The sequence below is a fragment of the Sapajus apella genome, unplaced genomic scaffold (assembly GCF_009761245.1).
Source record: "Sapajus apella isolate SASKATOON/1434 unplaced genomic scaffold, GSC_monkey_1.0 scaffold103, whole genome shotgun sequence".
Lineage (NCBI taxonomy): Eukaryota > Metazoa > Chordata > Mammalia > Primates > Cebidae > Sapajus > Sapajus apella.
The window spans coordinates 6,163,089-6,189,583 of record NW_022437043.1 but is presented as its reverse complement, the minus strand read 5'-3'; the positions used below and the strand labels follow the sequence as shown (position 1 = coordinate 6,189,583).

Sequence of the window (26,495 nt, the reverse complement as noted above, 5' to 3'; positions counted from 1 at the left end):
AGCACTTAACTGAACTTTACTTGTGTCACTTTAGAGGAGACCCTCTGTGGGGGGCGGGGGGACTGGGGGCACTTCACGCCGTTGTCAACCGTGGTTTAGCTGTGCGGACCTACCCCAGGATTGCATGTGTGTGACCAGAGCCCATGTTCAGGAAGCGAGCAGGTTGTTCACGGCTGGGGTGAGCTCGATTCTGCAGGCTTAGCAAAGCGTTTGGCACACAGTAAGTGCTCACGAAGTATTAACTATTAGTATTTCTGTAACCATATTAGAATCATGCTATATATTGGCTTTGTTTCTGCTTTATTCAATTAACAGTAATGTTTTTGAAACTTACTAAAAATGGTTTAAACACATGATCTTTCATGATGGACAAGACTGTCCTCACATCAGCATGAACTTTGATTAATTTGACCAAGTGCCAATTGTTGGACATTCCAGTTGTTTCTAGTTTTTTTTTCTATAAACATCCCCGACTGCTTCCTTGGATTCCTGAAAAGAGAGTTGCTGGGGCAAAGGGGTCGGGCGTTTTTAAACTTTACGACCCTCTCTGCAAATTGTCCTTCGAAAATGTTGTCCTATTTTATGTTCCCTCTACTTAGCTAACCTTGGGTGAGTATTATTTTTTTTAATTATTTCCCACCATGACGGGTAAGAAAAACACATTATCGCATTGTTGAAATTTGCATCTTTTGATTACTTTTACTGTTTATTAGCCATTTGTCCTTTTTTTCTTTTCTTTTTTTGGTTGTCTGGTTATGTCTTTATTCCCGATAGTGTGTTCATCTTATTTTTCTCTTATTGATTTGCCACAACTCTTTATTTGGAATGGTTATTAACCTTTCATCAGCCATACATATATATAGCAAAGATTTTCCCCAATTCATCACCTGTTTTATTTTATTTGTTTATGGTGTTTTTTGTGATGCTTATGATGGTTTTATATAGTCAAATAAGTTAGTCTTTTTTTCCTGTGGCTTCTGTCTCTGGTTTTATGCTTAGAAAGTCCTTTCCCACTTGAAAATGAGATAAATGTTCACCTGTTTTGGCTTCTAGTCTCTTTTATGGCTTCATTTTTTCCATTTACTGTAGAGGTTAAGAATGTGGGTACTGGAGCCAGACTGTCTGGGACAAACCCAGCGTCACCCCAAGCCCTGTGTGAGATTTTTAGCCAGGCACTTAACCTCTCCTTACCTACATTTCCTCATATGTACTGTGATGATTATAATAGTACCTTCCTCAGTAGTCTTTGTTTAGATTGAAATTTTTAACCACAGTAAATACTTAGCACAAGGCCTGACACACAATAAACCCAAGATCAGCATTAGGTATTAAAATGTATATCTTGAATGGGTCTGAGTCTTTTAGGGTATATGATGATGTGCCATTTCAAACTGGGCAGGGAGGGGTTGTTGGGATAATGGACTGATTATTCAGCCAGTAACTTTATCTCCTCCCTAATCATCTCAGACACATTTGTTAAACAATCCACCCTCTACGATTCTCCAGTTTGATGTGCCACATTCAGCACAAACTCAGTTCTCTCCATATGTGGGTCCATGTCCAAGCTTTCTATTCTGTTCTCTTCCCTAGTATCTGTTCTTACACCAGGGCCACACTGTTTTTCTGATTGTTGCTTTGCAATACAATTCAACACCCAACTATGGGTGTCCCTGGCACCTTGCCCTTCTTTATTCATTATTATTTCAGACAGCATCAGTTGAACCAGCCAGAGACCAGAAAATGTTCTTATTTGAGGAAATCCTCTCGCACTCGTGCACTCTTGCTCTCTGTATGTGTCTCTGTTTCTCTCCATGTCTCTCACTATCTCTTGTTCTCTCTCACTCTTCGTATGTGTCTCTTTATCTCTATGTATCCCTACCAGTCCCCTAGATAGAGGGGCACTTGTCAACTTGAAGCCCTGAAGACACCTAATGACTTGCCCAGACACAGCATAGAAGGGCCCTGGCCCTCATCTACCCCACACCGCTCCCCATTCACTGTAGAAGGGCAAATTGAGGACTAGAGAGCCCAGGGCCTCACTGAAATGCAGCAGCAGAGTTGAAACTCAAGCCTAGATCTCAGGACTCTAGGTAGGATCCTGGCTGTGGCTCTCTCCCCGACTGCAGGCCTGTTTACCCTTCAGCACCCATAAGGGGAAGGGGGATCTCGGCCACCATTCCCCCTTCTGCCTTCTCACATGTTGGACCCTAACTTCTCACAGACTAGATGATCCACGATCACAGCATGGGGCCCAGCCTCATAAGAGCTGGGCTAGGTGAGGCCCCAGGCCCCATAGGTCAAGAGGCCTAGTTGACCAGAGTATGGTGATGATGGAAGCATGTCAGTCAGTCAGGTTTTGTGTCCCTAGAGCTGGTGCTGGTCTCTGAGAACCTTGATCGTGGGGCCCGTCCAGAGAGTTTGGTGGTGGGTTCTGTATTGGCAAAGGCGGAGGCTTTTCCAGCTCCCCCCGTGAGGCCCAGGCCAAAGGCACACCAGCCTCAACCTCCTCCTCCCCGTGTTGCCATCTCTGGCAGAGTGGCCATGAATTTGGGAATGTTGTTCCAGAGTAGACAGGGAGACAGGCCGTGGGGAGGCTGGCCGTGGTTCCAGGCCTGGTAGGCACGACGCCCTATGAAGCAGTGAGCTGCCTGACCTTCAGGTGGTTCCAGGGAGCTTGGACACCAGAGACACTGGCCTATATACATACTGAGAAGTTAGGACTGTAGACCCCACAGTCTGTGGTTTTGAGATTCTAGGATCCTTTAAATCGAAGGAATGCTGTTTTATGATTCTGAGGTCCTGGTGTTATACTATTTGAAGACCCCAGGGGTCCCATGCCTGGCACTCTCAGAGCTTCAAACCTGGATCCTCTCTACAACTCAAAAAGGGCCAGGCCTACAGAGCCAGGGAGTTGTCACAGTGGCCAGATGGACATCACCTACCACATTCACCAGCACCCACGTCACCCCACCTGGGCCAAGCCTGCTGCAGGACAGGGCAGCCAGTTCTCGGAACGAAACCTGTGGGGTGGGGTATCTGCCCTCTTCTCTTCCTCCGTGGTGTCGATGAAGCCCAGCGCATCCGGCCGCCATGACGTCAATGGCGGAAAAATCTGGGCAAGTCAAGGGCTGTGACAACAGGCCCCAGATGCAGACCCCGATATGAAAACATGATCTGTGTCCCAGAAACATCCCCCATTCAGCTTCTGAGAAACCTAGTCAGAAAGGGACGTCCCAACAGACAGTGCAGGAAGCCGGCTGCCCAGCCCGACCCTCCAGGTCCCCTACTCCCAGACAGCATCTCCATGGTCCTTGTCTGAGAATGTATCTATGCTTCGCTGAGTCAGGCCATCCCACGTGTTTGGGGAGAATTCTTAGCTCTGGCCACATGTCCAGGCAGCTTCAGAAGTGACCTCAGGCTATCTGCGTAGGCCAGGCCAGAATGGTGGAAAACATCCGTTCGCACCGAAATCGGCATTAGTTTGTTCTGGCTGCTGTAACCAAGTACCACAACCGAGTGGCTTCAGCAACAGAAATTGATTATCTCACAGTACTGGAGGCCGGAGTCCAAGATCAAGGTGTTGGCAGGGTTGGCTCCTTCTGGGGGCCGTGAGGGAGAAGCTGTTCCAGGCCTCTCCCCCAGCTTCTGGTCATTGATGGCGATCTTTGTTATTCCTTGGTTTGAAGGAGCATTACCCCATCTCTGGCTTCATTCATTCACTCATTCATTCACTCACCTCATCTCACCAGTACTCTCACAGACCCTTGTTCGGAGCCTCCACAGACCCACAGTCTGGATTCTCACACAGTAATGTTCTAAGCCCCCAGGAGACTAAGAACTTAATACCTGTATTCTCACACTCATCTCCCTCGGCACCACAGCTCTGACAACCCCCAGGGGGTGACAGCAAAGAAAGGAAGGGGCAACTGCTCCCCCAGAACCCTTCTATACTCCCCCAGGCTGCTCTCAGCAGCTGTGTGCCCAACTCAGTGTTGTGAGGTGGAACGGGGAGACAGAGAGACAAGACAGACAGACAGACAGACACACACACACACACACACACACACACACACACCACACACACACACACACACACACACCAGAGAGTTTGTAAAATGTGCACATGGACACACACTTCCTAAAGAAAGTTGAGTTCTCAAATCGCTATGAGACTACGAAACTCAGCATCTGAGCATCCCCTTCCATAAAATGGGGTTGGCTGGGCAGTCCCTTCCAGCTCTGGCTTCCTCTAAGGCCAGGATTACAGGATCCCGAAAAGCCAAGGCTTCCCTCAGGGAGTAGAATGTTCTGGCGTTCAGCAGAGGGACCCAGAGCCATTGTGGAGGGCTTTCAAGGTGAAGACAATAGAAGAGCAGGCCCTGCATGGCTTAGACAGGGGAAGAGGAGAAGGAGTGGGCATTCCAGGCAGGGCAAATAGCATGAGCCAGGCTTGAGGGCCAGAAATTGAGGTGAACTCTGATAGGGGCTGGGCTGAGGAGTTTCCACAGGCCCCAGCTCAAAAGAGCCCATCTCTCCTCCTCTCTGGCACCTGCCATGCTAGATCCATGCATGATCACAATTCTGGACTCGCCTCCTTGCCCTGAGATCCAGACTCCCATATTCAGCTGCCCCCTCAGCTTCTCCACTCACACATCTAATGCCAGATTCTTCATGTCCATCCACACCTGCACTTTCACGCCTAACCCCACTCCCCGCCATGTCCCCTATCTCAGGTAATGTCAGCTCGGCCCTTCCAGCTACTCAAGCTAAAACCCGTGTCACTTTGACCCCTCCCTCTCTTACCCACTATATCCAAGCTGCCTGCACTTCTCCCAATCCTGCTTCAGATTAGTCTCAGAATCTACCCACTTCTCACCTTCTCCACTGCCACCAGCCCATTCTGTGCCAGCATCATCACTTGCCAGGACTGTTGCAATGGCCTCCTCACTAGCCCCACTCACAGAACCCAGATGAATTTTTTGAGTCCATGCTTAGTCACAGGGCAAAATAGGACTCCCAGGAGAAAGTCTGAGACTAGCTCCAGCAAGATAAGCAAAGGCAGCCTGTGCAGGGTTCAGGGAGGGCTGGAGGCCTGAGGCTTGAAGACAGGTCTCAAGTGGAAGGGGAAACAACCATTGCCCTTGTACACACCAGGGCTGTGCTGGCATGGGCAGGCAAGCCAGGTGCTGGACCTGTGCACGTGGGGCATGTGTGGGTATGCACATGTACCTGGGTTCCTGACACGTGTGTGTGTGTGTCTGTGTGTGTGAGTGTGTGTGTGTGTGTCCAGAGCTGGGGTGCCGCTGTGGGGCCCTTTGGGACATGTCCCAGCCAATGCCTGCTGTGACCAGAGGGGTGTCCACGTGGTTCAGGTGGTCAAGTATTTCATACTGCCCCAGCACACGTGTGACTCCTTTCCCTTATGTCTACGCAGCCTGCTCTCAGACAAGGACTCGATGCCCAACCCCAGGCCAGTCAAGCCCTCAGCCCCTTCCTTGGCCCTTGGCCCATCCCCAGGAGCCTCGCCCAGCTGGAGGGCTGCACCCAAAGCCTCAGACCTGCTGGGGGCCCGGGGCCCAGGGGGAGCCCTCCAGGGCCGAGATCTTCGAGGCGGGGCCCATGCCTCCTCCTCCTCCTTGAACCCCATGCCACCATCGCAGCTGCAGGTGAGGCCCAGGGCCCAGGATGGGGCAGGCAGGGTGGGGTACCTGGGCCTACAGGTGCCGACCTTTACTGTGGCACCAGGCGGGAGGGGGGCTGGCTGGGGCACAGGAAGTGGTTTCTGGGTCCCAGGCAAGTCTGTGACTTATGCAGATGTTGCAGGGCTAAGAAAGTCCCCACCTGCCAGGCCTCGGAGATCGGAGGCTCTCCCCGACCTCCCAATCCCTGTCTCAGGAGAGGAGGATGCCGTATCATAGTCCCATGGGCATAGCTATGTGTCCCCATCCCCATGTGACAAGAGGAGAAGACTGGGGCTCAAGGAGATGAGGTGACAGGGTTGAGGCCAGCTCTGCCATTTATTAGCTGTTTGATCTTAAAAAAAATCACTCGATCTCCATGAGCCTCAGTTTCCACATGTGTAAAAGGGGGACAATCATAGTATCTACCATGTGGGCTTGCAGTGCAGAGTATATGAATTAGACACAGAACAGTGAGGATGAGGATGACCTCTCACCCACCTGCCTTTCTGCCCAGCTGCCCACACTGCCCCTAGTCATGGTGGCACCCTCCGGGGCACGGCTGGGCCCCTTGCCCCACTTACAGGCACTCCTCCAGGACAGGCCACATTTCATGCACCAGGTATGGACCATGAATGGGCAGGGAGGAGGGAGCAGGTGGGAGAACTGTGGGGAGGGGCCCCAAATCAGGCTGAGCCATAGCCCACATGTGCCCTCCAGCTCTCCACAGTGGATGCCCACGCCCGGACCCCTGTGCTGCAGGTGCACCCCCTGGAGAGCCCAGCCATGATCAGCCTCCCGCCGCCCACCACCACCACTGGGGTCTTCTCCCTCAAGGCCCGGCCTGGCCTCCCACCTGGTAACACCCCAGCCCATACCCCATGGCTTCACAGAACCCCCAAGTCCCCAGATCCTTGGCCGTGAGCAGTGTAGGCTATTCTGAATTGCAGTCCTCTGGGACGTCAAAGGTGTCAGGTCTCAGAGGCTTGGAAACTCCAACCTCCAAAAAACGTCAGGTGCAGAACCTTAAAGATGCCGAATGTCAAAATTATGAAACCACAGAGCTTTACAAAGCTAGTCAAAATGTCAGCACCTGCAAATGGCCGTCTTTTAGCTTCTCTGCCAGAAGCCTGGGAATTTGGGGACAGCAGAGCCCCTGGGAGTCAGAGTTTTCGAGGCTCAGGAGGGTGGAAAGCTCAAAATGAGAGGCCTTGTGGGCCAAGCTCCAGAGCCCGGCCCACAGCCCCCAAAGGTGCCCTGTCCCCATCCACAGGGATCAATGTGGCCAGCGTGGAGTGGCTGTCCAGGGAGCCGACACTGCTCTGCACCTTCCCAAATCCCGGCGCACCCAGGAAGGACAGGTCAGTGGACGGGGCTGGGAAGGATCCTCAACCTTCTATCCCCTCCCCTGACACCCTTTGTTCCCCCAGCACCCTTTCGGCCACATCCCAGAGCTCCTACCCACTGCTGGCAAATGGCATCTGCAAGTGGCCTGGATGTGAGAAGGTCTTTGAAGAGCCAGAGGACTTCCTCAAGTGAGTGGCCCAGGCCTGTGCCAGTCCGCCAGTCCTGGCTTGTGGAAGGAGGTCTGGGGTGCAGATCCTAGCCCAGGCCTCATCCCAATAGGTAGCAAGATGAAAGAGGTAAACTCTGAGACTGTGGGTTCAAACCCCAGCTCCATCCCTCACTAGCTGTGTGACTTTGGACAAGTTACTTAGCTTCTGTGGACCTCAGTTTCCTCATATGTATAATAAGAAACATTTATGCTGTTATTTACCTCCATTTTACAGACAAGGAGACTGAGGTCAAAGAGGTTAAGTGTCTTGATCAAAATCTCCCAGTTCCTGAGTGACAGTGCTGGGATTTGAACCCACACAGCCAGGCTCCGGAATCTGAACTCCTAACTGCTTTGCCCTGCTACTCCTCATGCCAACATGCCAGCCTTATTCTACTGTCTCCAAAGTTCTAGCTCTTCCAGATGGCTGCTGCTGCCTCCTCTCAGTTCCTCCACCTCTCCCTCTCCCTCTCCCTCCCTCTCCTCCCCCCCCCCCCACACACACCCCACACTACGCACAATCCTTAGCAGCAACTCGAATGTCCTGTCTTCCTTGTGGCCAGGCTTTGCACAGGCCGTCCCCTTCACCCAGAGTGTCTTGCCCACTCTCACCTGCCTGGCCCCATCACAGCTCACCACACTTCCAACATTACCTCCAGCACCCTGGTCAGGTGGTAAGCTCAGCCCTGACATGCAGTGGGTGCCAAGTGGCACATGTTGAGGGAATGAGGGGTGTGAGAGGGAGACTGACATAGAAAGTGGAGGGGAGCTGGAGCTCACAGGAGAGACCTCCCAGAGGGCCTGGGCCCTCCCCATTCAGAGCGTTGAGCCAGGCCAGCCCTGTCATGGTCACCTGCATGGAATCTTCTCCCTACTTAGGCACTGCCAGGAGGACCATCTTCTGGATGAAAAGGGCAGGGCGCAATGTCTTCTCCAGAGAGAGATGGTACAGTCTCTGGAGCAACAGGTAATTCTAGGGTGGTGGGGGATAGGGGATAGGGAATAGGGATAGTGGGGAAAACCTTCTGTCCACCACGTGCCAGAAACCAAGTTCACCTGGGATGAGGGCTAGTATAAAGGAAGGAAGAGGAGCAGGCACTCCCATGGAAGACCATAGCCTGGGCAAAGATGTGGCAGAGAAAGGCCAGGCTGAGGCCTCATGTTTGTGCCATTTCACAGCTGGTGCTGGAGAAGGAGAAGCTGAGTGCTATGCAGGCCCACCTGGCCGGGAAAATGGCAGTGCCCAAGGCTCCATCTGTGGTGAGCAACCCCAGGCCTGCTGGTGGCAAACTCAGACTGCTGGGGAGCAGGGAGGAGGCCTGCAGGGTGCAGGGAACCTAACCTCACATGCAGGCCCTGAGAGCTAGGGGCCCCTGTCCCCAGCTCCAAACATGCCCGGACCTGGAAATCTATCCCCCTCCACTTACAAACCCTCTGACCCTAAGATTCCGAAACACTGTGATCCTGAGTTGTCAAAGCAAATGCAAATAGCCAAAGACGCAGGCTGTGTGCCAGCAGGACCAGCTATGTAACCTACAGGGCCCCTTGTTCAGATTTCAAGATGGCAACCACAAAGCATTAAACAAAGCACAGGGTGTCACATAACCACACAGGTCACATGCACATGAAGCCACCCTGGGGGCCAGACACTGTTTCTGAGCGCTTTGCTGGTGGTAATTTATTTCTCAGGATGTCAATATACAGATGAGGAAAATTGAGGCCAGGGAGGTTTAGGTGACTTTCCCAAGGTCACAGTTGGGTGGTAAAAACCACTATTCAACCCCAGCTCATGGTCCCAGCATCGGTGGCCATATATGGCGTCCGCACCCGTGCTCTAATAAATACGGCTCATGCTGTTTTGTGGGATTCCACCTCAGACTGGAATTGAGAAGAGGGCGTCCTTGCTTTGAAAAACACTGTTTTAAAAATAAAGTGGGGGCAGACGAAATAGCTCATGTCTGTAGTCCCACGACTTTGGGAGGCCGAGGTGGGTGGATCACCTGAGGCCAGGAGTTCGAGACCAGCCTGGCCAAAATGGTGAAACCGCAGCTCTACTAAAAATACAAAAATCAGACAGATGTGGTGATGGGTGCCTGTAATCCTAGCTACTCGGGAGGCTGAGGCCAGGAGAATCGCTTGAAACTGGGAGGCGGAGGTTGCAGTGAGCTGAGATCACACCACTGCACTCCAGCCTGGGCAATCAGAGCAAGGAAAAAAAAAAGAAATTAAAAAGTGAGAAGTTTAGGGCTGGGCGCGGTGGCTCAAGCCTGTAATCCCAGCACTTTGGGAGGCCGAGGCGGGTGGATCACGAGGTCAAGAGATCAAGACCATCCTGGTCAACATGGTGAAACCGTCTCTACTAAAAATACAAAACATTAGCTGGGCATGGTGGGGCGTGCCTGTAATCCCAGCTACTCAGGAGGCTGAGGCAGGAGAATTGCCTGAACCCAGGAGGCAGAGGTTGCGGTGAGCCGAGATCGGGCCATTGCACTCCAGCCTGGGTAACAAAAGCAAAACTCCGTCTCAAAAAAAAAAAAAAAAAAAAAAGTGGGAAGTTTAAGTCTCTGGGTCACCAGCCTCTTCCCTTCTCAGGCGTCATCTGACAAGGCCTCCTGCTGCATTGTAGCTGCTGGCAGCCAAGGCGGCATGGTCCCAGCCTGGTCTGGCTCCCGGGAGGCCCCCGACAGCCTGTTTGCTGTGCGGAGGCACCTGTGGGGCAGCCATGGAAACAGCACATTCCCAGGTAAGAATAGTCCTTGCACTACACGGTGCCCCCAAGCTCCTAATCCTGACCGGCTCTGGGAGGAGGGTGCAAAGGAGCTCCATACTGCCCCTTCCCACCACCACCACCACCACAGCTACCACCACTCAGCCTTTGGGAAAATGCATCCGCTCACAAAAGCTTCCTCTCAGGATGTCCGTGACCTAAAAGCCCCCTATAGAGTCTCAAGTATCCTGCCATAGCCCTGTCTCCGTTGAGGATTGGAGTCGTGCCTCACCCACTCTGAACTCCAGCTACTCCATTCAGTCATCAGAAGGGAGGGCCCTGCTAAGGAATTACAGGGACACCTCTTTCCTCCCCTGACTAAGGAAAACTGGGATGTTCACCCAAGCTCACCAATCCACTGCTCTCCACCAGGCCTGGCCTGTGGGCTTAGCAGGGATCAGAGACCTTGACTGGCATCCCCGCTCTGCCATTTAACCTCTTGCATCCCTTTAGTGTGCAAGTTACTCCACTTCTTTTCAACCTCGGGGAGAACTATTTTGGCAGAAGTGGTACAAAGAATAAATTATACAACTTATGTCAGGTGCTCAGCAGACAGTACCTGTGCCCATGGACACGGGTGTTGATGGCGGGATCTCAGGCCTGTAGACTCACCTTGTAGGGGGGAGGGAAGAGGGAGCTAGCTAGGAGGTCCTACATGGGGCCTGATTCATCCCCACCCTCTGCCAGAGTTCCTCCACAACATGGACTACTTCAAGTTCCACAACATGCGGCCCCCTTTCACCTACGCCACGCTCATCCGCTGGGTAAGCAAAGCAGCTCAGCCCCAAGGAGGAGGAAGAGAAAGACGGGGTGGGGGACCTGCCTCCCGAACTCCTGTCTCTCTCTGAGTGCCCTCGGAGTGGGCTTCTCCATTTCCAAGCCCCAGCCCAAAGGAGCCCCAAGCCATGCCTCAAATGTGACCGCTCATCCTGGCTTCACCCTAAACAGTGGTTCACAGAGGATCCTGTCCTCGAATCCAAACCTAAACCACCATCCAGGCCAGAGCATGCCAAATTCTGACCCTAAACCTACCCCTTTCCAGATAGCCACCTCAGCCCCATACCTAACCCTCTCCTGGACCTATAAAATAGCCCAAAACTAACACCATCTCTGCACTTTGCCATGGACATGCCCTAGCTCTTACTCTAACTCCTTCCCCTGCCTTTATGCCAACCCAACCCCATCTCCTTCCCTGGTCCCAATGTACCCCAGTATGTCAATACACCCCCGGCTGGGCCCCATCCCCAACCCTTCCTTATAACACCCATTTGACCCTTAACTTCATCACCCCATCCCAACTCCTTCATCTCAGCCTCCCCAATGCCTTCTCAGAACCTTCATCCTAACCCCACACCTAACCCCAAACCTGAACATAACCCCTACATGATACCAGACATTCCCCAACTGTCTCTGAACTGAAGCCCTAACCTAGCCCCATCCTGGCTCATGACCTTACTGCAATCATCATCGCTAACTCTGTAATCCCATTCCTGAATCCAAACTGATCAAATTATCTGACCCTCAGCCTCACTCCACACCAAACCCCACAACTAACCTCATCCTTGCCCCAAGCCTAACCACCTAACCATGTCCCTGACATGTAAGATACTCGATAATTCGACCCATCTCTGGCTCCTGACCTAAAGCCATATCATCCCATCCTTCACCCCTAGACCCACCTGAGTCCACTCCCAGCCTGACTCTTAACCCACCTCTTCCCTGACCTTTAAGTCTGCCTGGCCCTTTACCCCTTCCAAATCCTTGACCCCACTCCTGATCCTTCACCTTCCCCAACCCTGAAATGTCACCCTCATGGAGAACCCCAGCTCCAACTCCATCCCAGACCTTTCACCTCACTCCAGCCCGAGCCCTGAACAAGACCCACTCCCAATCTCAGCCCCATCCCTTACCTAATCCCAGACAACCATACCCACACCCTACATCAAACCCTGCCCAGCCCCACACTTTACCCCTTTTCTAACACCATCTTTGACTCCGTGCTTCACCCCACATCTAGTCCTGTCCCTGCTCACCTGCCCGCACAATTCCACCCCCATGTCAGATGGCTCAGGGTAGGTCACAGCCCCTCTAAACCCCAACTTTGGGGAACATGCCCCTTACCCCACCCCCCAACTTCCAGGCCATCCTGGAGGCTCCAGAGAAGCAGCGGACACTCAATGAGATCTACCACTGGTTCACACGCATGTTCGCCTTCTTCAGAAACCATCCTGCCACCTGGAAGGTGAGCTCCTCTGGAGGTGGTGGTGACTGGGATGGCCTCAAGTGCCACCACAGCTCGAAGTGAACAGGTCTGGGGCTGGGCTGATAGGCACATTGGGGAGGATCGGGAGGTGGGTTGTGGTTGGCAGCTGCTGGCCTCAGAGGTTGACGCCCACCCACTCCCTGTCCCTGGCCTTCCACAGAACGCCATTCGCCACAACCTGAGCTTGCACAAGTGCTTCGTGCGAGTGGAGAGCGAGAAGGGGGCTGTGTGGACCGTGGATGAGCTGGAGTTCCGCAAGAAACGGAGCCAGAGGCCCAGCAGGTGTTCCAACCCTACACCTGGCCCCTGACCTCAGGATCAAGGAAAGGAGGATGGACAAACAGGGGCCAAACTGGTGGGAGACAGAGGTGGTGGGGACAGGGATGACAGGCCCTGGATGTGCCCACAGGGACCAAGAGAAGTGAGGTTTCCACCATCTTGCCTGCAAGGGCCCCTGTTCCCCCGTTGGCAGCCACCCCTCCCCCATCATATCCTTTGCCCCAAGGCTGGTCGGGGGGCCCCAGTCTCAGCCCCAGTCCCCACCTCTACCCCAGATACCCCCCCCAGTCGAGCCCTACAGCCAAACAGCCTGCCTCAGCTGCTCGCACAGATGACTTCAGGGCTGGAAAAGTCACACAGACACACAAAATATCACAATCCTGTCCCTCACTCAACACAAATCCCAAAACACAGAGAGTCTGCCTCAGTACACTCGAACAACCTCAAAGCTGCGTCATCACACAATCACACACAAGCATGGCCCTGACAACCCACATACCCCAAGGCACACACCCACAGCCAGCCTCAGGTCCCACAGGGGCACTGTCACACGAGGGTGTGCCCAGAGGCCTACACAGAAGCAGCCTCAGCACCCTCAGTATCTCAGGTCCCACAAAGCCACACAGACACATAATTGCTCATACATGGTCTCATGCAGCTCCCAACACATGCTCGGTCACACACATGGCCTGTTAGAACTCACCTGCATATCTCACACATGTACACACACACAGCCCCCCAGTGGGTCTGTTGAGTCCCATGTAGACACACATAGCCACACACACTGACTTGCCAAAAATACCCTGTCTCCCCTGCCACTCACCTCACTCCCATGCCCTGAGCCCTGATCCATGCCTCAGCTTAGACTGCAGAGGAACTCCTCATTTATTTGGGATCCAAGGCCCCCAACCCACAGTACCCTCCCCAATAAACTGCAGCTGAGCTCCTCACATGCTGGACTATCACCCCAGATAAGGGTTGTGGTCAGTGGGCAGGGGTCTGGGTCCAAGGCGGCGGCAGAAGGAACTGGGCAGCAGAGGGAGTAGCGAGGGCAAGTGCTTGGCCACTGCCTCCAGCACCCCAAATCCCTGCCTGAGGCTGGGGAGAGACCTCTGCTGGCGGCTCCTCAGGCCTCCCGGACCCGGCCCAGGAGGCCAGCGTTCTCCTGGCGGAGGGCTCGGTAGTCCTCCCGGATCTTCTCCAGGTTGCTGAGGGTCTTCTTGCCCAGTTCTGTCTCGATCTGAGGCAACGTGAACACATGCCCTTTCAGCACACACAGCCCCTTTCCCAGCTCCTGCTCGCCAGCCCCCATCATAGCCTGCTCTGGGCCCGTCCCACCGCCTCCAACCATAGCCTGCTCTGTCCCATGCCCAGGCCTTCTCACGTGGTGTTCCCTCCACCCAAAGCATCCTTCACCACCTGGCAGGATTCCCCCTACGTCTTCAAGCTGAAGCCTCTGTTCATGGCCCTGGGAAGCAGGCAGGAGGGCCCTTGGGGTAGAAGCTGGGGCTCACAGTAGGCCACTTGCCTGTCCTAGGTCACAGGCACAGGCACTAGGGGGCAGGGCTGGGCTTCTGACCATAGGCTGTGTCTGGCTTCACGGCCTCTCCCAGCATAACCTGAGGAACTGTTCCCTGGTCTGCCTTGGCTTCCTATCCTGCTCCCAGGCCTCACCTGCTCCTCGAGGTCTCGAACCTCCCGCATGATGGTGCCCGTGTCCTCGATGGTCTGGATGAGCTGGCTGCAGTTCTGGGAACAGGAAAAAGGCTTGCACCCAGCCCCACCCACCCCCAGTGGCCCCGCCCCAGGCACACTTCCCTCACCTCGTGCAGGGCAGCTAGATACTTATAGGCCTTCCGAACAGCATCATCCTTCTTAGCATCCTGACCAGACACAGGGACCTCGAAGATATCAGTGGGCTGCCCCCGACCATCTCTATGCCCCAAGAAGGCCACCCTCTCCCACAGCCCCACTAGCTTCATCCTCCATGGAACAAAGCCAGCCCTGGGCATCAGTGCACCTCCAGCCTCGCACGGGGCCCAGGTCTGGACCCCAGCCAGCCCGTGAGCAGATGCACAGGCAGCAGCCCAGCCTCACCCCACTCACCCCCACCCAGCCTGCCCCACACCTTGAACACGAGCTCATCAGTCACTGCAAACGTCCGGTCCAGCTTCCCAGAGAGGGAGTTGATTTCCTTCTGAAGCTCCTTTGTGTCAGACAAGATCTGGCAGACACCATGGTAGCCATGAGCCCCTGCCTGGGGCAGGGTGGCTGGCAGTAGAGGGTGCTCATGTGCAGCAGACAGGGACTGTGTCATCATCAGGGGTGACTGGGATGGATTGCGTGTGACTGTTCTGTGTCAGGGTGTGGCTGGACAGCTCTGTCTACCTGGGGGTGTGAGGTCCCCGTGCTGCCACACTATGCCTGACAGCCCACACGACCCACCCTCCATGGCCCTGGCAGTGTACCTTGGTGATCTCTTCCTTCTGCTTCCGGATGTTACCCACAATCTCTAAGATGCGCTGGGTGTAGGCCAGCCGGGACACATCTCTGGGCAGAGTCTCCAGCTCTGACACCTAGGTAGGGACATAGCAGGCACTCCCCCAGGACCCATCCCTCACCCTCCTAAGCCACCCAGGTCCCTCACACAGGCCGTACCAGCTGCTTATAGACCTCTTCCTTCCTGCGGGCCTCTTCAGCAGCCGCCCGGACACTCTGGTGCAGTTCTTGGATCTCTGCCAGCCGTCGAGAAGATTCCAGCTGCCAGAAGCCCACAGGCAGAAGACAGTGTGCAGAGCACAGGGATGGCCACCTACAGAGGGACACAGCCTGCCCTGGCCCACCCACAGCCCAGGGCCCCACTGCTTACCTCTCTGCAATCCTGCAGCTTTCGGAGGTGGCGGTACTCAGCGAGGAGTGGGACCCGGTGCTTCTCCCACTGACCCGCCAAGTGGATGACCCGCTGGGCGCTACTCTCCACCACAAGCTGGTGGGGGGTGGGTATGTGTCACACAGGCTGGGCCCTCCAAACCCGCCCCCCCCCCCCCCCCCCCCCCCTGCCCAGCCACAGCCCCAAACCCACCTGCAGCTTGGCAAGGTTGGCGGCCCCATCGGGCAGCAGCTCCACTGCGCGGCTCTTCAGGCGCAGGGCCTGCTCACGCTCCGCTGTGCTGAGCTCACTCTGCCGGCACTCAGACTCTGCCTGGCCCACAGATACCCGGTCACACGCCGCAGCCCCCATGGAGCTCCACAGATGACTATACACCCCTGTGACCCCCACAGGCCTCTCTAACAGCTCCATGCTGGTGCCAAGGACCCCAAGGACCCCCCCAAATCTCCTGTTCTTGCAGACCTGTGGTGCCCCACAGATCCCCACGGACCCTCCGAGGACCCCCCAATCCTCTGCCCATGCAGGCCCACAGTGCTCCACAGATACCCACAGACCCTCCAAGGATCCCCTAATCCCCTGCCCATGCAGGCCCAGTGCCCCACAGATGCCCACAGACCCTCCGAGGACCCCCCAATCCCCTGCCCATGTAGGCCCACAGTGCTCCACAGATGCCCACAGACCCTCTGAGGACCCCCCAATCCCCTGCCCGTGCAGGCCCACAGTGCCCCACAGATGCTCACAGACCCTCACCCTGGCCTGATTCTCACAGCCACCCTCAAGAGCCCCACAGATCCCCAACAGCTCCCAGGAACCCTTCTGCCATTCGCAGACCTCTACAACCCTTCTGCCATTCGCAGACCTCTACAGAGCACCTCTTGCCCCACCTAGTCCCTCACACCCCGAGGCCCTCCTTCTGACCTACCCCAAAGCGCAGCCCCTGCCCCGCCCCTCACCTGCACGAAGCTGATGCCCAGGGTCTTCATGTTGGCCTCAACCTCCTCAATACTGCAGTTCACTCCTTCCAGCTGCTCCCGAAGGGACTCAAGCTCCTGTTCCTGAGCTGCCCACATGTTCTGGGAGGCCCAGGCCAGTCAGGGTTGGGGTATCAGGCTCAGCAGACAAGCAAGGGGCTGAGACACCACCCCTCTACCCCGCTCTGCTCACCTGTTCAGGCCGCCGGGAGGTGGCCGGCACATCTGACACCTGAGTGGCCTGGGCCTGGGGCTCCTGAGGGAGTGACAAGGGGCATCCTGGCTGTCAGGGAAAGCCCTTCCTCAACCAGCCTCAGCCTCCCCTGAGAACTGCCCCTGGTGCTGCATGCCCACTCAACCACTGATGGCAGCCTGTGACTCTGAGGGTAAAGGCACCACCTGCAACCCCAGGCCGGAGTGCTTGCTTGTGGAAAAAGCTCCCTGACCCAGATACAGCTCCTACCTACCTGCCCCATATCTCAAGCCTCAAATGCCCATGAGAAGGATGGGGGCCCCTCAAAGTGGACATCTTAGGAGAGAAGATATGCTCAGAGGAAACTGCCTAGGGAAAGGGGATGTTGCCCTAAGAACACCCTCACACCCTTGCATGGTTCCCACCTATCCACATTTTCTCCAGTCAAGTCCCTGCGAAGCTAGGGGACCCCTCTGGGTACCCACCCCCCAGTGGGGTGAGGGCCTGTCCAGTGGGAACACAGGACCCCGTGTGGATAAAGGGGTGGTGCTTATACAAAAAGCCACCCTCCAAGCCTGCCACGCCCATCAGCACATCCCATGTCCACAGGTACACCCACCAGATGGAAGGTGAATTTCTCAGAGTGTGTGAAGCGGGACCCCTTAGGAGCACCAGTCTTGGCCCCAGCACCCCAGGCCTGCAGCAGCTCTCCCAAGTCTCGGGCTTGTGTGGGGACCCCAAGCGGGCCCCAGCTTTGGCGCAGATGCTCAGTCAGTTGCTTCTGCAGCCGCTGCCGCTGAGCCCGTGTGTCCTCCTGGGGAGAGAAGGCAGGGGAAGCAGGAGGGTGTAGGGGCCTGCCTAGCCTCCAAGGCCCTGCCTCCTCCAAGGGCCCCCTGACAAAAGGCTACAGACAAGTCACCCCCACTCTCCAGCCCTCCCACTAAAGCAGGCCCTGCCCTATTCTGCCCCACCGGCCTGGGATCTCCCCGAGGACAGGGGTCTCCTCTTGCTCACAGACATACTTCCCTCCACCCACTAGCTCCCATGCTGGAGAAGGATGTGGGAAGAGAGGAGAGTGAGCCGAGAGCCCCCAAATCCAAGAGAAGCATAGACAGGATATCAGGGGACAGGGCAGAGACAGGGAATCCAAGGTGCCAGGCACAAAAGGAGGCAGAGAGAGAGAGGCAAGAGAGGGACAAGAACAGAGAGTTTCAAGATAACTGGAAAAATCTGATTATGAACTCAGTGTCGGATGGTATTAAGATATTATTGTTGGCCAGGCACAGTGGGCTCATGCCTATAATCCCAGCACTTTGGGAGGCCAAGGTAGGCAGATCACCTGAGGTCAGGAGTTTAGACCAGCCTGGCCAACACAGTGAAACCCTAACTCTACTAAAATTACAAAAATTAGCCAGGCATGGTGGTGTGCACCTATAATCCCAGCTACTTGGGAGGCTGAGGCAAGAGAACGGCTTGAACCCGGGAAGTGGAGGTTGCAGTGAGCCGATATCATGCCACTGCACTGCACCCTGGGCAACAGAGCAAGACTCTGTCTCAAAAAAAAAAAAAAGATATCATTGTTAACTTCATTAGTCATGAAAATGGCCCAGTGGTTACCTTGAAAACTGAAAGTCCTTATGAGTGAAGAGATGTAGTCCTAAGTATTTAAAGTTCAAATCACATGATATCTGGGATTTGCTTTAAAATAATACAGCAACAAAGAAAAAGTTGGGAGAGAATAGGTGAAAAAAAGTTGGCAAAATGGTACCTAGGATTCATTGGAATATTCTCTCCACATTTATGTGTGAAAATTACTATAGATTATAAAAACAGAGACAGACAGCCAGGCACAGTGGCTCACGCCTGTAATCCTAACACTTTGGGAGGCTGAGGTGGACGGATCATGAGGTCAAAAGATCGAGATCATCCTGGCCAACATGGTGAAACCCCGTCTTGACTAAAAATACAAAAATTAGCCAGGCATGGCAGCGGGCACCTGTAGTCCTAGCTACTTGGGAGGCTGAGGCAGGAGAATCACTTGAACCCAGGAGGCTGAGGTTGCAGTGAGCCAAGAACATGCCACTGCACTCCAGCCTGGTAACAGAGTGAGACTTAGTCTCAAAAAAAAAAAAAAAAAAGAAAGAAAGAAAAACACAAAGGTGAAGACAGAGAAAGGGGCCAGACAGAGATGTGGACACAGAGGAAGAAGGGGCAAATGAAGAGACAGACAGAAGGGGAGGGGGGCCAAATACAGAGGTGGACAGAGAGGAAGAGGGGACAGATATAAAGGTGGACAGAAGGGGAGGGGGACTGATACTCGGGTGGAGACAGAGGAAGAGGGGACAGAAATAAGAGGGCAGAACGGAGGGAGGCAGAAAGAGAAGTGGACAGAGAGGAAAAGGGAACAGATAAAGAAATGGACAGAGGGAGAGGGGTGACAGAGAGGTAGAAAGGAGGGGAAAGATGCAGAGGTGGACAGAAAGGAAGAGGGGACAGATAAAGAAGTGGACAGAGGGGAAGAGGGGATAGACACAGAAATTGATAGAGAAGAAGAGGGGACAAACAGGTGGATACAGAAGAAGAGGGGGCTGGGCGCAGTGGCTCATGCCCATAATCACAGCACTTTGGGAGGCCAAGGCAAGCGGATGGCTTCAGGTCAGGAGTTTGAGACCAGCCTGGCCAACATGGCAAAACCCCATCTCTACAGAAAATACAAAAATTAGCCAAATGTGGTGGTGCGCGCCTGTAATGCCAACTACTTAGGTGCCTGAGGTGAGAAGACTGCTTGAGCTTGGGAAGTTGAGGCTGCCTTGAGCCCTGATCATGCCACTGTATTTCAGCCTGGGTGACACAGCAAGACCCTGTCTCAAAAGAGAGAGACAGAGAGAGAGAGAGAGAGAGAGAGAGAGAGAGAGAGAGGGCCAGGCACAGTGGCTCACGCCTGTAATCCCAACACTTTGGGAGGCCGAAGTGGGCAGATTACCTCAGCTCAGGCGTTCACAACCAGCCTCAGCAACACAGTGAAACCCCATCCCCACTAAAAAAAATACAAAAAATTAGTTAGGTGTGGCAGTGTGTACCTGTAGTCCCAGCTACTTGGGAGGCTGAGGCAAGATAATTGCTTGAACCCAGAAAGCAGAGGTTACAGTGAGCAGAGATCGCACCACTGCACTCCAACTAGGTGACAGAGCGAGACTTCATCTCAAAAAAAGAAAAAAACAGAGAGAGAAGAAGAGGGGGCAGATAAAGAGGTGGACAGAAGGGGAGGAGGGACAAATACAGAGGTGAGGGGGAAGGGGCCACAGATACAGAGGTGGACAGAGAGAAAGAGGACAGAGATGAAGAAATAAACAGAGGCAGAGGAGTGACAGATATATAGGTGGACGGCAAGGAAGAGGGGACAGATACAGAGGTGGACAGAGCAGAAGGGGACACAGATACACAGGTGCACACAGAATAAGAGGGGACAGATAAAGAAGTGGACAGAGGAGAAGGGGGAACAAATAGAGAAGTAGACAGAGAGAGAGAGAAATTCAGTACAGAAATGAGGAGACAGAGAGAGAGGCAAGAAAGAGGAGCAGCAAAAACATAGATCTAGAATGATGGGGACAGGCAGAGATTGTGCAAAAACCTAGAAACAGGAAAAAGGAACATCAGTGACAAGTGCAGAAGCAGAGAAAGAGTAAGAGGCTCAGAGAGAGGAAGAAAGGCATAGTAACAAGAAGAAAAGGCCAGGCATGATGGCTCACGCCGGCAGTCCCAGTGCTTTTGGAGGCTGAGGCAGGAGGATCACTTTAGGCCAGGAGTTTGAGACCAGCCTAGACAACATAGCAAGAACCTATCTCTACAAAAGATTAAAAAGTTAGTGGCATGTGCCTGTAGTCTCAGCTACTCAGGAAGCTGAGATGGGAAGATGACTTGAGCCCATGAGTTTGAGGCTACAATGAGCTATGATCATGCCACTGTACTCCAGTCTTAGAGGCAGAGTGAGATACCATCTCTAAAAATAAAAATTAAGCCGGGCGTGGTGGCTCACGCCTGTAATCCCAGCACTTTGGGAGGCCAAGACAGGTGGATCATCTAAGGTCAGGAGTTCAAGAGCAGCTTGACCAACGCAGCAAAACCTGTCTCTACTAAAACTACAAAAATTAGCCGGGTATGATGGCGGATGCCTGTAATCCCAGCTACTGGGAAGGCTGTGGTAGGAGAATCGCTTGAACCTGGGAGATGGAGGTTGCAGTGAGCTGAGATCACGCCACTGCACTCCAGCCTGGGTGACAGAGAGAGACTCCTCCTCCAAAAATAAATAAATAAATAATAATAATAAATTAAAATTTAAAAATTTGGAAACAGAAAAAGGAGCCAGGTAGCAAATCCGGATTGCTCCTGTTGCCAGGAATCTCATGCACAGTATCCAGTCTAACTACTGCCCTGAGAGAAGAGCAGTATTACTACCTGATTTTTAGCACAGGAAACCAAGGTTCTGAGGAGGGATACTGACTTGTCCCAGGTTCTCCATTTTTCTGACTCCAGTGTTCTTTCAGGTGGGGAGCTGGGTAAGTGCACACAGAGGGAAAACAACGGAAGGGAGGGGCCAAGTGGAAAAGGAGAGGGGCAGAGGACCAGCGGGAATGTCAGTAAGCAGCAGCCCGAACAGCAGGGAGCCAGGCATCCGGCTGTACCTGGGGTGGGAGGCGGGATGCCCGGCGGACCCAGTCCTCATCCCCTGGCCGGTCCCGGCCCGCCTGCTGGCAGAGCTGCAAGGTATGGTGTTCGAGGAGCGAGGCCACCCTTCCAACAGGCTGGAGCACCTGGGTAGGGGCTGGAAGCAGCAGGGGACTCGCCTGGAACTCCCGTGGCTCTGGAGGCAGGAAGAGTCAGCTGGCTCTGCTGCATGGCAACACTATGAGGGTCTCCCCCACCTTCCTCCTCACCCCTCCACAGCCTCATGCTCACCGCCTCTGGAACTCAATTCGGGCACAACCAGCCTGCTGGCATGGAAAGGCTTCTGGAAGGTCGAGCCCTGGTGGGAGAGCAGGCTCAGAACCTCCAGGGTGAAGTGGGATGAGGGTCGCCAGGGGGAGGGAGCCAAAACCCTGAGTACCCAGATGGGGACAAGAGAAGATCCACTGGAGTCGGGGGTCCCACCTGGAGGTGCTGCAGCTTGGGAGTGCGAAGGAGGGGCGGGACCCAAGGCAGCGCCAGCTGGTCCCGAATTTGGCTCCCAATAGCCCGGAGGAGAATAGCTGAGTCACCTATGGGGGTTGGGGAGGAAGTGAATCAGGTGACAATGCTGCAAATCCAAAAGGGCGTTCCCTAGGAGACCAGCCTCCACTCCTGACCCCCATCCAGAGATACACATTTATCCAGCTTGCGCTCTTATGTTCAGTCATTCAACAAACACTGAGCACCTACTATGTACAGGTTGCTGTTCTAGACACTAGGGCTACTTCGTGGAACAAACTGGATAAAGGCCCCTGCCCTCAGGGAGCCGGCAAGCTAGCAGAGGAGAGAGATCACGAATAGGATCCTGAGTACCATCCAGACTGCAGCCAGTCGGGGATCAGGAGGGGGCTGTGGAGAGGAGGCTAACCTCAAAGAGGTAAGGGAGTGAGCCATGAGGGTACCTAGGGGAAGGGTAACCCACGATACAAAGGCATGGAGGTGGGAGTGTGCTAGGGTGTGTTTGAGCAGCACCCAGGAGGCCCAATTGGTTAGAGCGGAATGAGAGAGAGGGAGGGTGCTGAGGTTGAGTCAAGGAGGCCCCTCCAAGCACCAATGTACCACCCGGGGTCAGCTCAACCTCAGCCCCCTGCCCGCTGCCCTGTAGCCCCTCTCTGACACCTAATCCTCCCGCCTAGCTCTCCTAAAGACACATACTGCCACCCCTACCCACCAACCTTTTCACCACCTCTACCTCTCTCAGCCCCTACAGCGCCCCGGAAGGCCCTCCTCTCCCCTCACTGCCCCCCTCCCCTGACCGCACCCCAGACACCCAGTACCTGCAGGCTGGTCTGCATCCTCAGAGGCATCGGTGGGCAGCCGCTCAGCCAAGAAGAGAAGCAGGTCTCGGAGGTCAGGCTCACTGGGGTAAAGGAAGTTCTGATAGCCAAGCTCCAAGGGATAGCCAAGGTCCTGAGGGTGGTGGTGGGGGGGGGGGCCTCCGGCCGGCGGAAAGGGTCCCCCTGCCCTGGGAGACTTGGGCCTAGGCTGCAAACGCTCCCAGTCTCTCACTAACCACCACCCTCCCAACCTCCCCCAGTTCCCCAAGGCCTCCAGGCCCTCCAGGGAGCCACAGAGTAATGACAGTCAATGATACAGAGAACAGGAAATAAGATTAAAGCTCTGGCCTTTCTATGACTCAAAATCCGGAGGCCATAAAAGAAAAGATGGGTATTTTTGAATACATGAAAAGAAAGAAAATATTTAAAGAAAAATATAATAAGCAAAGTCAAAAGTTAATGACAAGTTGGAAAAAAATATTTGGAGCCCATATCATAGGTAAAGAGCAAATCTACCTATTATAGAAAGAGTGCCTAAAAATAAACAGGCAAAAAAGACCAGAATCACAATAGCTCAGAACAAAAGGACTCACGAGGGTTCTGGATGGGTACTGGGGAAACAGGCCAGGAGAGAAAGCAAGCCTCTTTCTCTTTCTTTCTTTCCTTTTCTTTTCCTTTCTTTCTTTATTTTTCTTTCTTTCTTTCCTTCGTTCTTTCTTTCCTTCTTTTTTTTTGAGATGGGGTCTTGCTCTGTTGCTCAGGCTGGAGTGCAGTGCAGTGGCATGATCTTGGCTCACTGGAACCTCTGCCTCCTGGGCTCAAGTAATCCTTCCACTCAGCCTCCCAAGTAGCTGGGATTACAGGTGCACACCACCACACCTGGCTAATTTTTGTATTTTTAGTACAGACAAGGTTTCGCCATGTTGGCCAGGCTGGCCTCAAACTCCTGGGCTCAAGCAATCCTCCCACCTCAGCCTCCCAAAGTGCTGGGATTACAGGTGGGAATCACCACGCCCGGCCTAGGAAAGCCTTTTTCTTCCAGAGTTGCCACTGCTTTGGAGCTGCATAGACTCTGAAAGCACACTTCCTGGATTCAAACCCAAGCTTTGCCTCTTACGAACTATGTGACCTCAGGCAGATCACTTAACCTCTCTGTGCTTCACTTTCTTCACCTGAAAGAGCGGATACCAACAGTACACACAGCAAAAGGTTGTCCTGAGAATTAAATGAGTTAACACCATGTTACTTACCACAGGGCCTGGCACAGGGTACACTTAGAAGCCATGACTATTCTATACTTAGGAGTATACTGGGTCACAATGCAAGATATTTTTATTTTGGAGGCTCAAGGTTAAACAAGTATGAAAAACACTGGCTTTTAAGCTACTTTACTTTGGATTTTTCCCAACATCTGCAATCAAAGAGCTGTGGCTGATACACTCATTCCAGGAGTGGGGAAGGTGCCAAAATATGGAAGTGGCTAAGGTACAGAAACTGTTGCCAGGACAAGGGCATATTAAGAGGAAGACGCCACCACATGGCAGTGCTGAGTTGAGGAGGGCTACAGGGACAGCACATAGCTGGGTTAAGAGAGCCTCCTTTTGCCAAGGCTGCTGGGGGCCAAACAGCCACATGTACCAGTTTCTGTTTGTTTTTGTTTGTTTGTTTGAGATGGAGTCTTGCTCTGTTGCCCAGGCTGGAGTGCAGTGGCACGATCTGCTCACTGCAACCTCCACCTCCTGGTTTCAAGTGACTCTCCTGCCTCAGCCTCCTGAGTAACTGGGATTACAGGCATGCACCACCATGCCAAGCTAATTTTTGTATTTTTAGTAGAGATGGTGTTTCACCATGTTGGCCAGGCTGGTCTCAAACTCCCGACCTCTGGTGATCCGATCCCCGTCCCAAAGTGCTGGGATTATAGACGTGAGCCACTGTGCCCGGCCTTTTATTTATTTATTGGAGTTGGGGTTTCACTCTGTCTCTCAGGCTAGAGTGCAGTGGTGCAGTCACAGCCCACTGCAGCCTGGATCTTCCAGGCTCAAGCAATCCTCCTATCCCAGCCTCCCATGTAGCTGAGATCACAGGTGTGTGCCACCATGCCCAGCTAATTTTTGGTAGAGATGGGGGGGTCTCACTATGTTGCCCAGGCTGATCTCAAGCTCCTGGGCTCAGCTGATCCTCCCACCTAAGCCTCCCAAAATGGTGGGATTACATGCAAGAGCCAACGTGGCCAGCCCACATGTACCTCTTGGCCACTGGAAAAGCCATAATCACTAACCCCCACTAAAATCAGTGTAAGCAAAAGCAGGTAAACAAAATCCAAGAGAGATAGCTCTGAGAGAGGAACAGAGAACTGTGGGAAGCCTGAGCCCCCACCTCAACACCTCCCACTGTGTACTCTCCTCCCAAACAGAAGACAGAACTTGCCCCTTATTAAGTGCTGACCTCAAGAATACAGTCCTGGGCCACAGGACAGACTGCCTGCCTTATAAGGCCACCAAGAGCCCCAGAGAGAAGAATGTGACAACTCCTGAGAGCTGGATGAACCTGAGAGCAAGGGGATGGATGGAGCTCTGACGCCTGTTGCTAAAAGACCACACAAGCAAGGCTCAAATTTAACAACTCTACCCACCCAGTCCCCTACATCTAAATGAAAGTTTTCACGGTAGTTACTCTATGGTCCCTCCACCACCATATACTTCCTGGGTCATTTCAAAGTGTTCCCATTCACTATGTAGCCACAGGTTCCAGATCAGACCCATCCGTTAATAGTAATCCCATTTATGCAAAGCTTATTATAACCATTATTATTATTTGGTTATATATATATATAACCAAATAATATATAATATATATATAATATGTGAAAATATTATTTTCACATATTAACTCATGTTTAATCCTCACAGCAACCCTATATGGTAGTTACAATTCTTACACCCATTTTACACATGTGGAAACAGCCTCCAAGAGACTAAGAGACTGGCCCAAAGTCACAGAGCGAATGAGCCAGGAGGAGGGGCATTACTTGGAGCTCTTGATTACAGGAACTGGACTCAGCTCTATACTGGGGATGAGTAAGTGCTTCATCAGAATGGCTCTTTATCAGGTACAGTGATGCACATCTGTAGTCCCAACTACTCAGGAGGTCAAGGTGGGAAGACTGCTTGAGGCCAGGAGCTTGAGACCAGCCTGGGCAACATCTCTACAAAAGCGAGACCCCATGTCTACAAAAAATTTAAAGATTCTCTGGCAGGGTGGCACGTGCCTATAGTCCTAGCTACTGGTGGGGCTAAGGTAGGAGGATCTCTTGAGGCCAGGAGTTCAAGACCAGCCTGGGCAATAGAGCGAGACCCTTACCTCTATAAAAAGTAAAAAAAAAATTTTAAGTAAAATATTTTTAAAAAGAAAGGTATTTTATTTATTCTCTCATAGAGACAAAGTTGGAATTGCTCTCAGGAGACGCAGGATGTGTGGTTGCCCCAGAGGTAATAAGCAGAGATAGTCTTTTAGGTAACCAGCATGCCTTCCTTTGGGTAACCATCCTTGTCCCAACTCCATAGGATCCTGAAGGAGCAGCTAATCACAGTGTCCTATAGGAATGACAATGTTGGCCCAGTGTGGTGGCTCACACCTGCAATCCCACCATATTGTGAAGCTGAGGCAGGTGGATCACGAGGTCAGGAGTTCGAGACCAACCTGGCCAACACAGTGAAACCCCATCTCTACTAAAAATACAAAAATTAACCAGGCATGGTGGCTCGCACCTGTAGTCCCAGCTACTTGGGAGGCAGAGGCAGGAGAATCGCTTGAACTGAGGAGGCGGAGGTTGCAGGGAGCCGAGATCTCTCCACTGCACTCCAGCCTGGGTGACAGAGCAAGACTTCATCTCAAAAA

At 53.3% G+C, this 26,495-nt stretch overlaps 2 protein-coding genes across 4 annotated transcripts in view; one reads left to right on the top strand and one right to left on the bottom strand.

The window, feature by feature from the left end:
• Positions 1-13,488, top strand: part of FOXP3 (forkhead box P3) — a 16,344-nt gene extending 2,856 nt beyond the window's left edge. The window contains exons 3-13 of one of the 3 annotated variants that reach the window (XM_032258674.1): positions 5,435-5,666; positions 6,196-6,300; positions 6,399-6,537; positions 6,952-7,039; positions 7,109-7,213; positions 8,113-8,200; positions 8,413-8,493; positions 9,826-9,976; positions 10,688-10,764; positions 12,141-12,242; positions 12,424-13,488. In XM_032258674.1, the coding sequence (XP_032114565.1) occupies positions 5,457-5,666; positions 6,196-6,300; positions 6,399-6,537; positions 6,952-7,039; positions 7,109-7,213; positions 8,113-8,200; positions 8,413-8,493; positions 9,826-9,976; positions 10,688-10,764; positions 12,141-12,242; positions 12,424-12,573 (1,296 nt within the window). In that variant the 5' untranslated portion in view covers positions 5,435-5,456 and the 3' untranslated portion in view covers positions 12,574-13,488. Of the gene's footprint in view, positions 1-5,434; positions 5,667-6,195; positions 6,301-6,398; positions 6,538-6,951; positions 7,214-8,112; positions 8,201-8,412; positions 8,494-9,825; positions 9,977-10,687; positions 10,765-12,140; positions 12,243-12,423 lie in introns of all 3 variants that reach the window. The other 2 variants (XM_032258673.1, XM_032258675.1) reach the window with 2 other exon arrangements.
• CCDC22 (coiled-coil domain containing 22) overlaps positions 13,410-26,495 on the bottom strand; it is a 15,599-nt gene continuing 2,513 nt past the window's right edge. The window contains exons 3-17 of the mRNA XM_032258672.1: positions 22,599-22,731; positions 21,745-21,851; positions 21,553-21,619; positions 21,279-21,457; positions 17,216-17,410; positions 16,597-16,659; positions 16,386-16,505; positions 15,625-15,744; positions 15,412-15,528; positions 15,201-15,302; positions 15,011-15,118; positions 14,671-14,766; positions 14,366-14,425; positions 14,217-14,291; positions 13,410-13,782 (exon numbers count right to left, since the gene is read on the bottom strand). Of these exons, the coding sequence (XP_032114563.1) occupies positions 13,669-13,782; positions 14,217-14,291; positions 14,366-14,425; positions 14,671-14,766; positions 15,011-15,118; positions 15,201-15,302; positions 15,412-15,528; positions 15,625-15,744; positions 16,386-16,505; positions 16,597-16,659; positions 17,216-17,410; positions 21,279-21,457; positions 21,553-21,619; positions 21,745-21,851; positions 22,599-22,731 (1,656 nt within the window). The 3' untranslated portion in view covers positions 13,410-13,668. The remainder of the gene's footprint in view (positions 13,783-14,216; positions 14,292-14,365; positions 14,426-14,670; positions 14,767-15,010; positions 15,119-15,200; positions 15,303-15,411; positions 15,529-15,624; positions 15,745-16,385; positions 16,506-16,596; positions 16,660-17,215; positions 17,411-21,278; positions 21,458-21,552; positions 21,620-21,744; positions 21,852-22,598; positions 22,732-26,495) is intronic.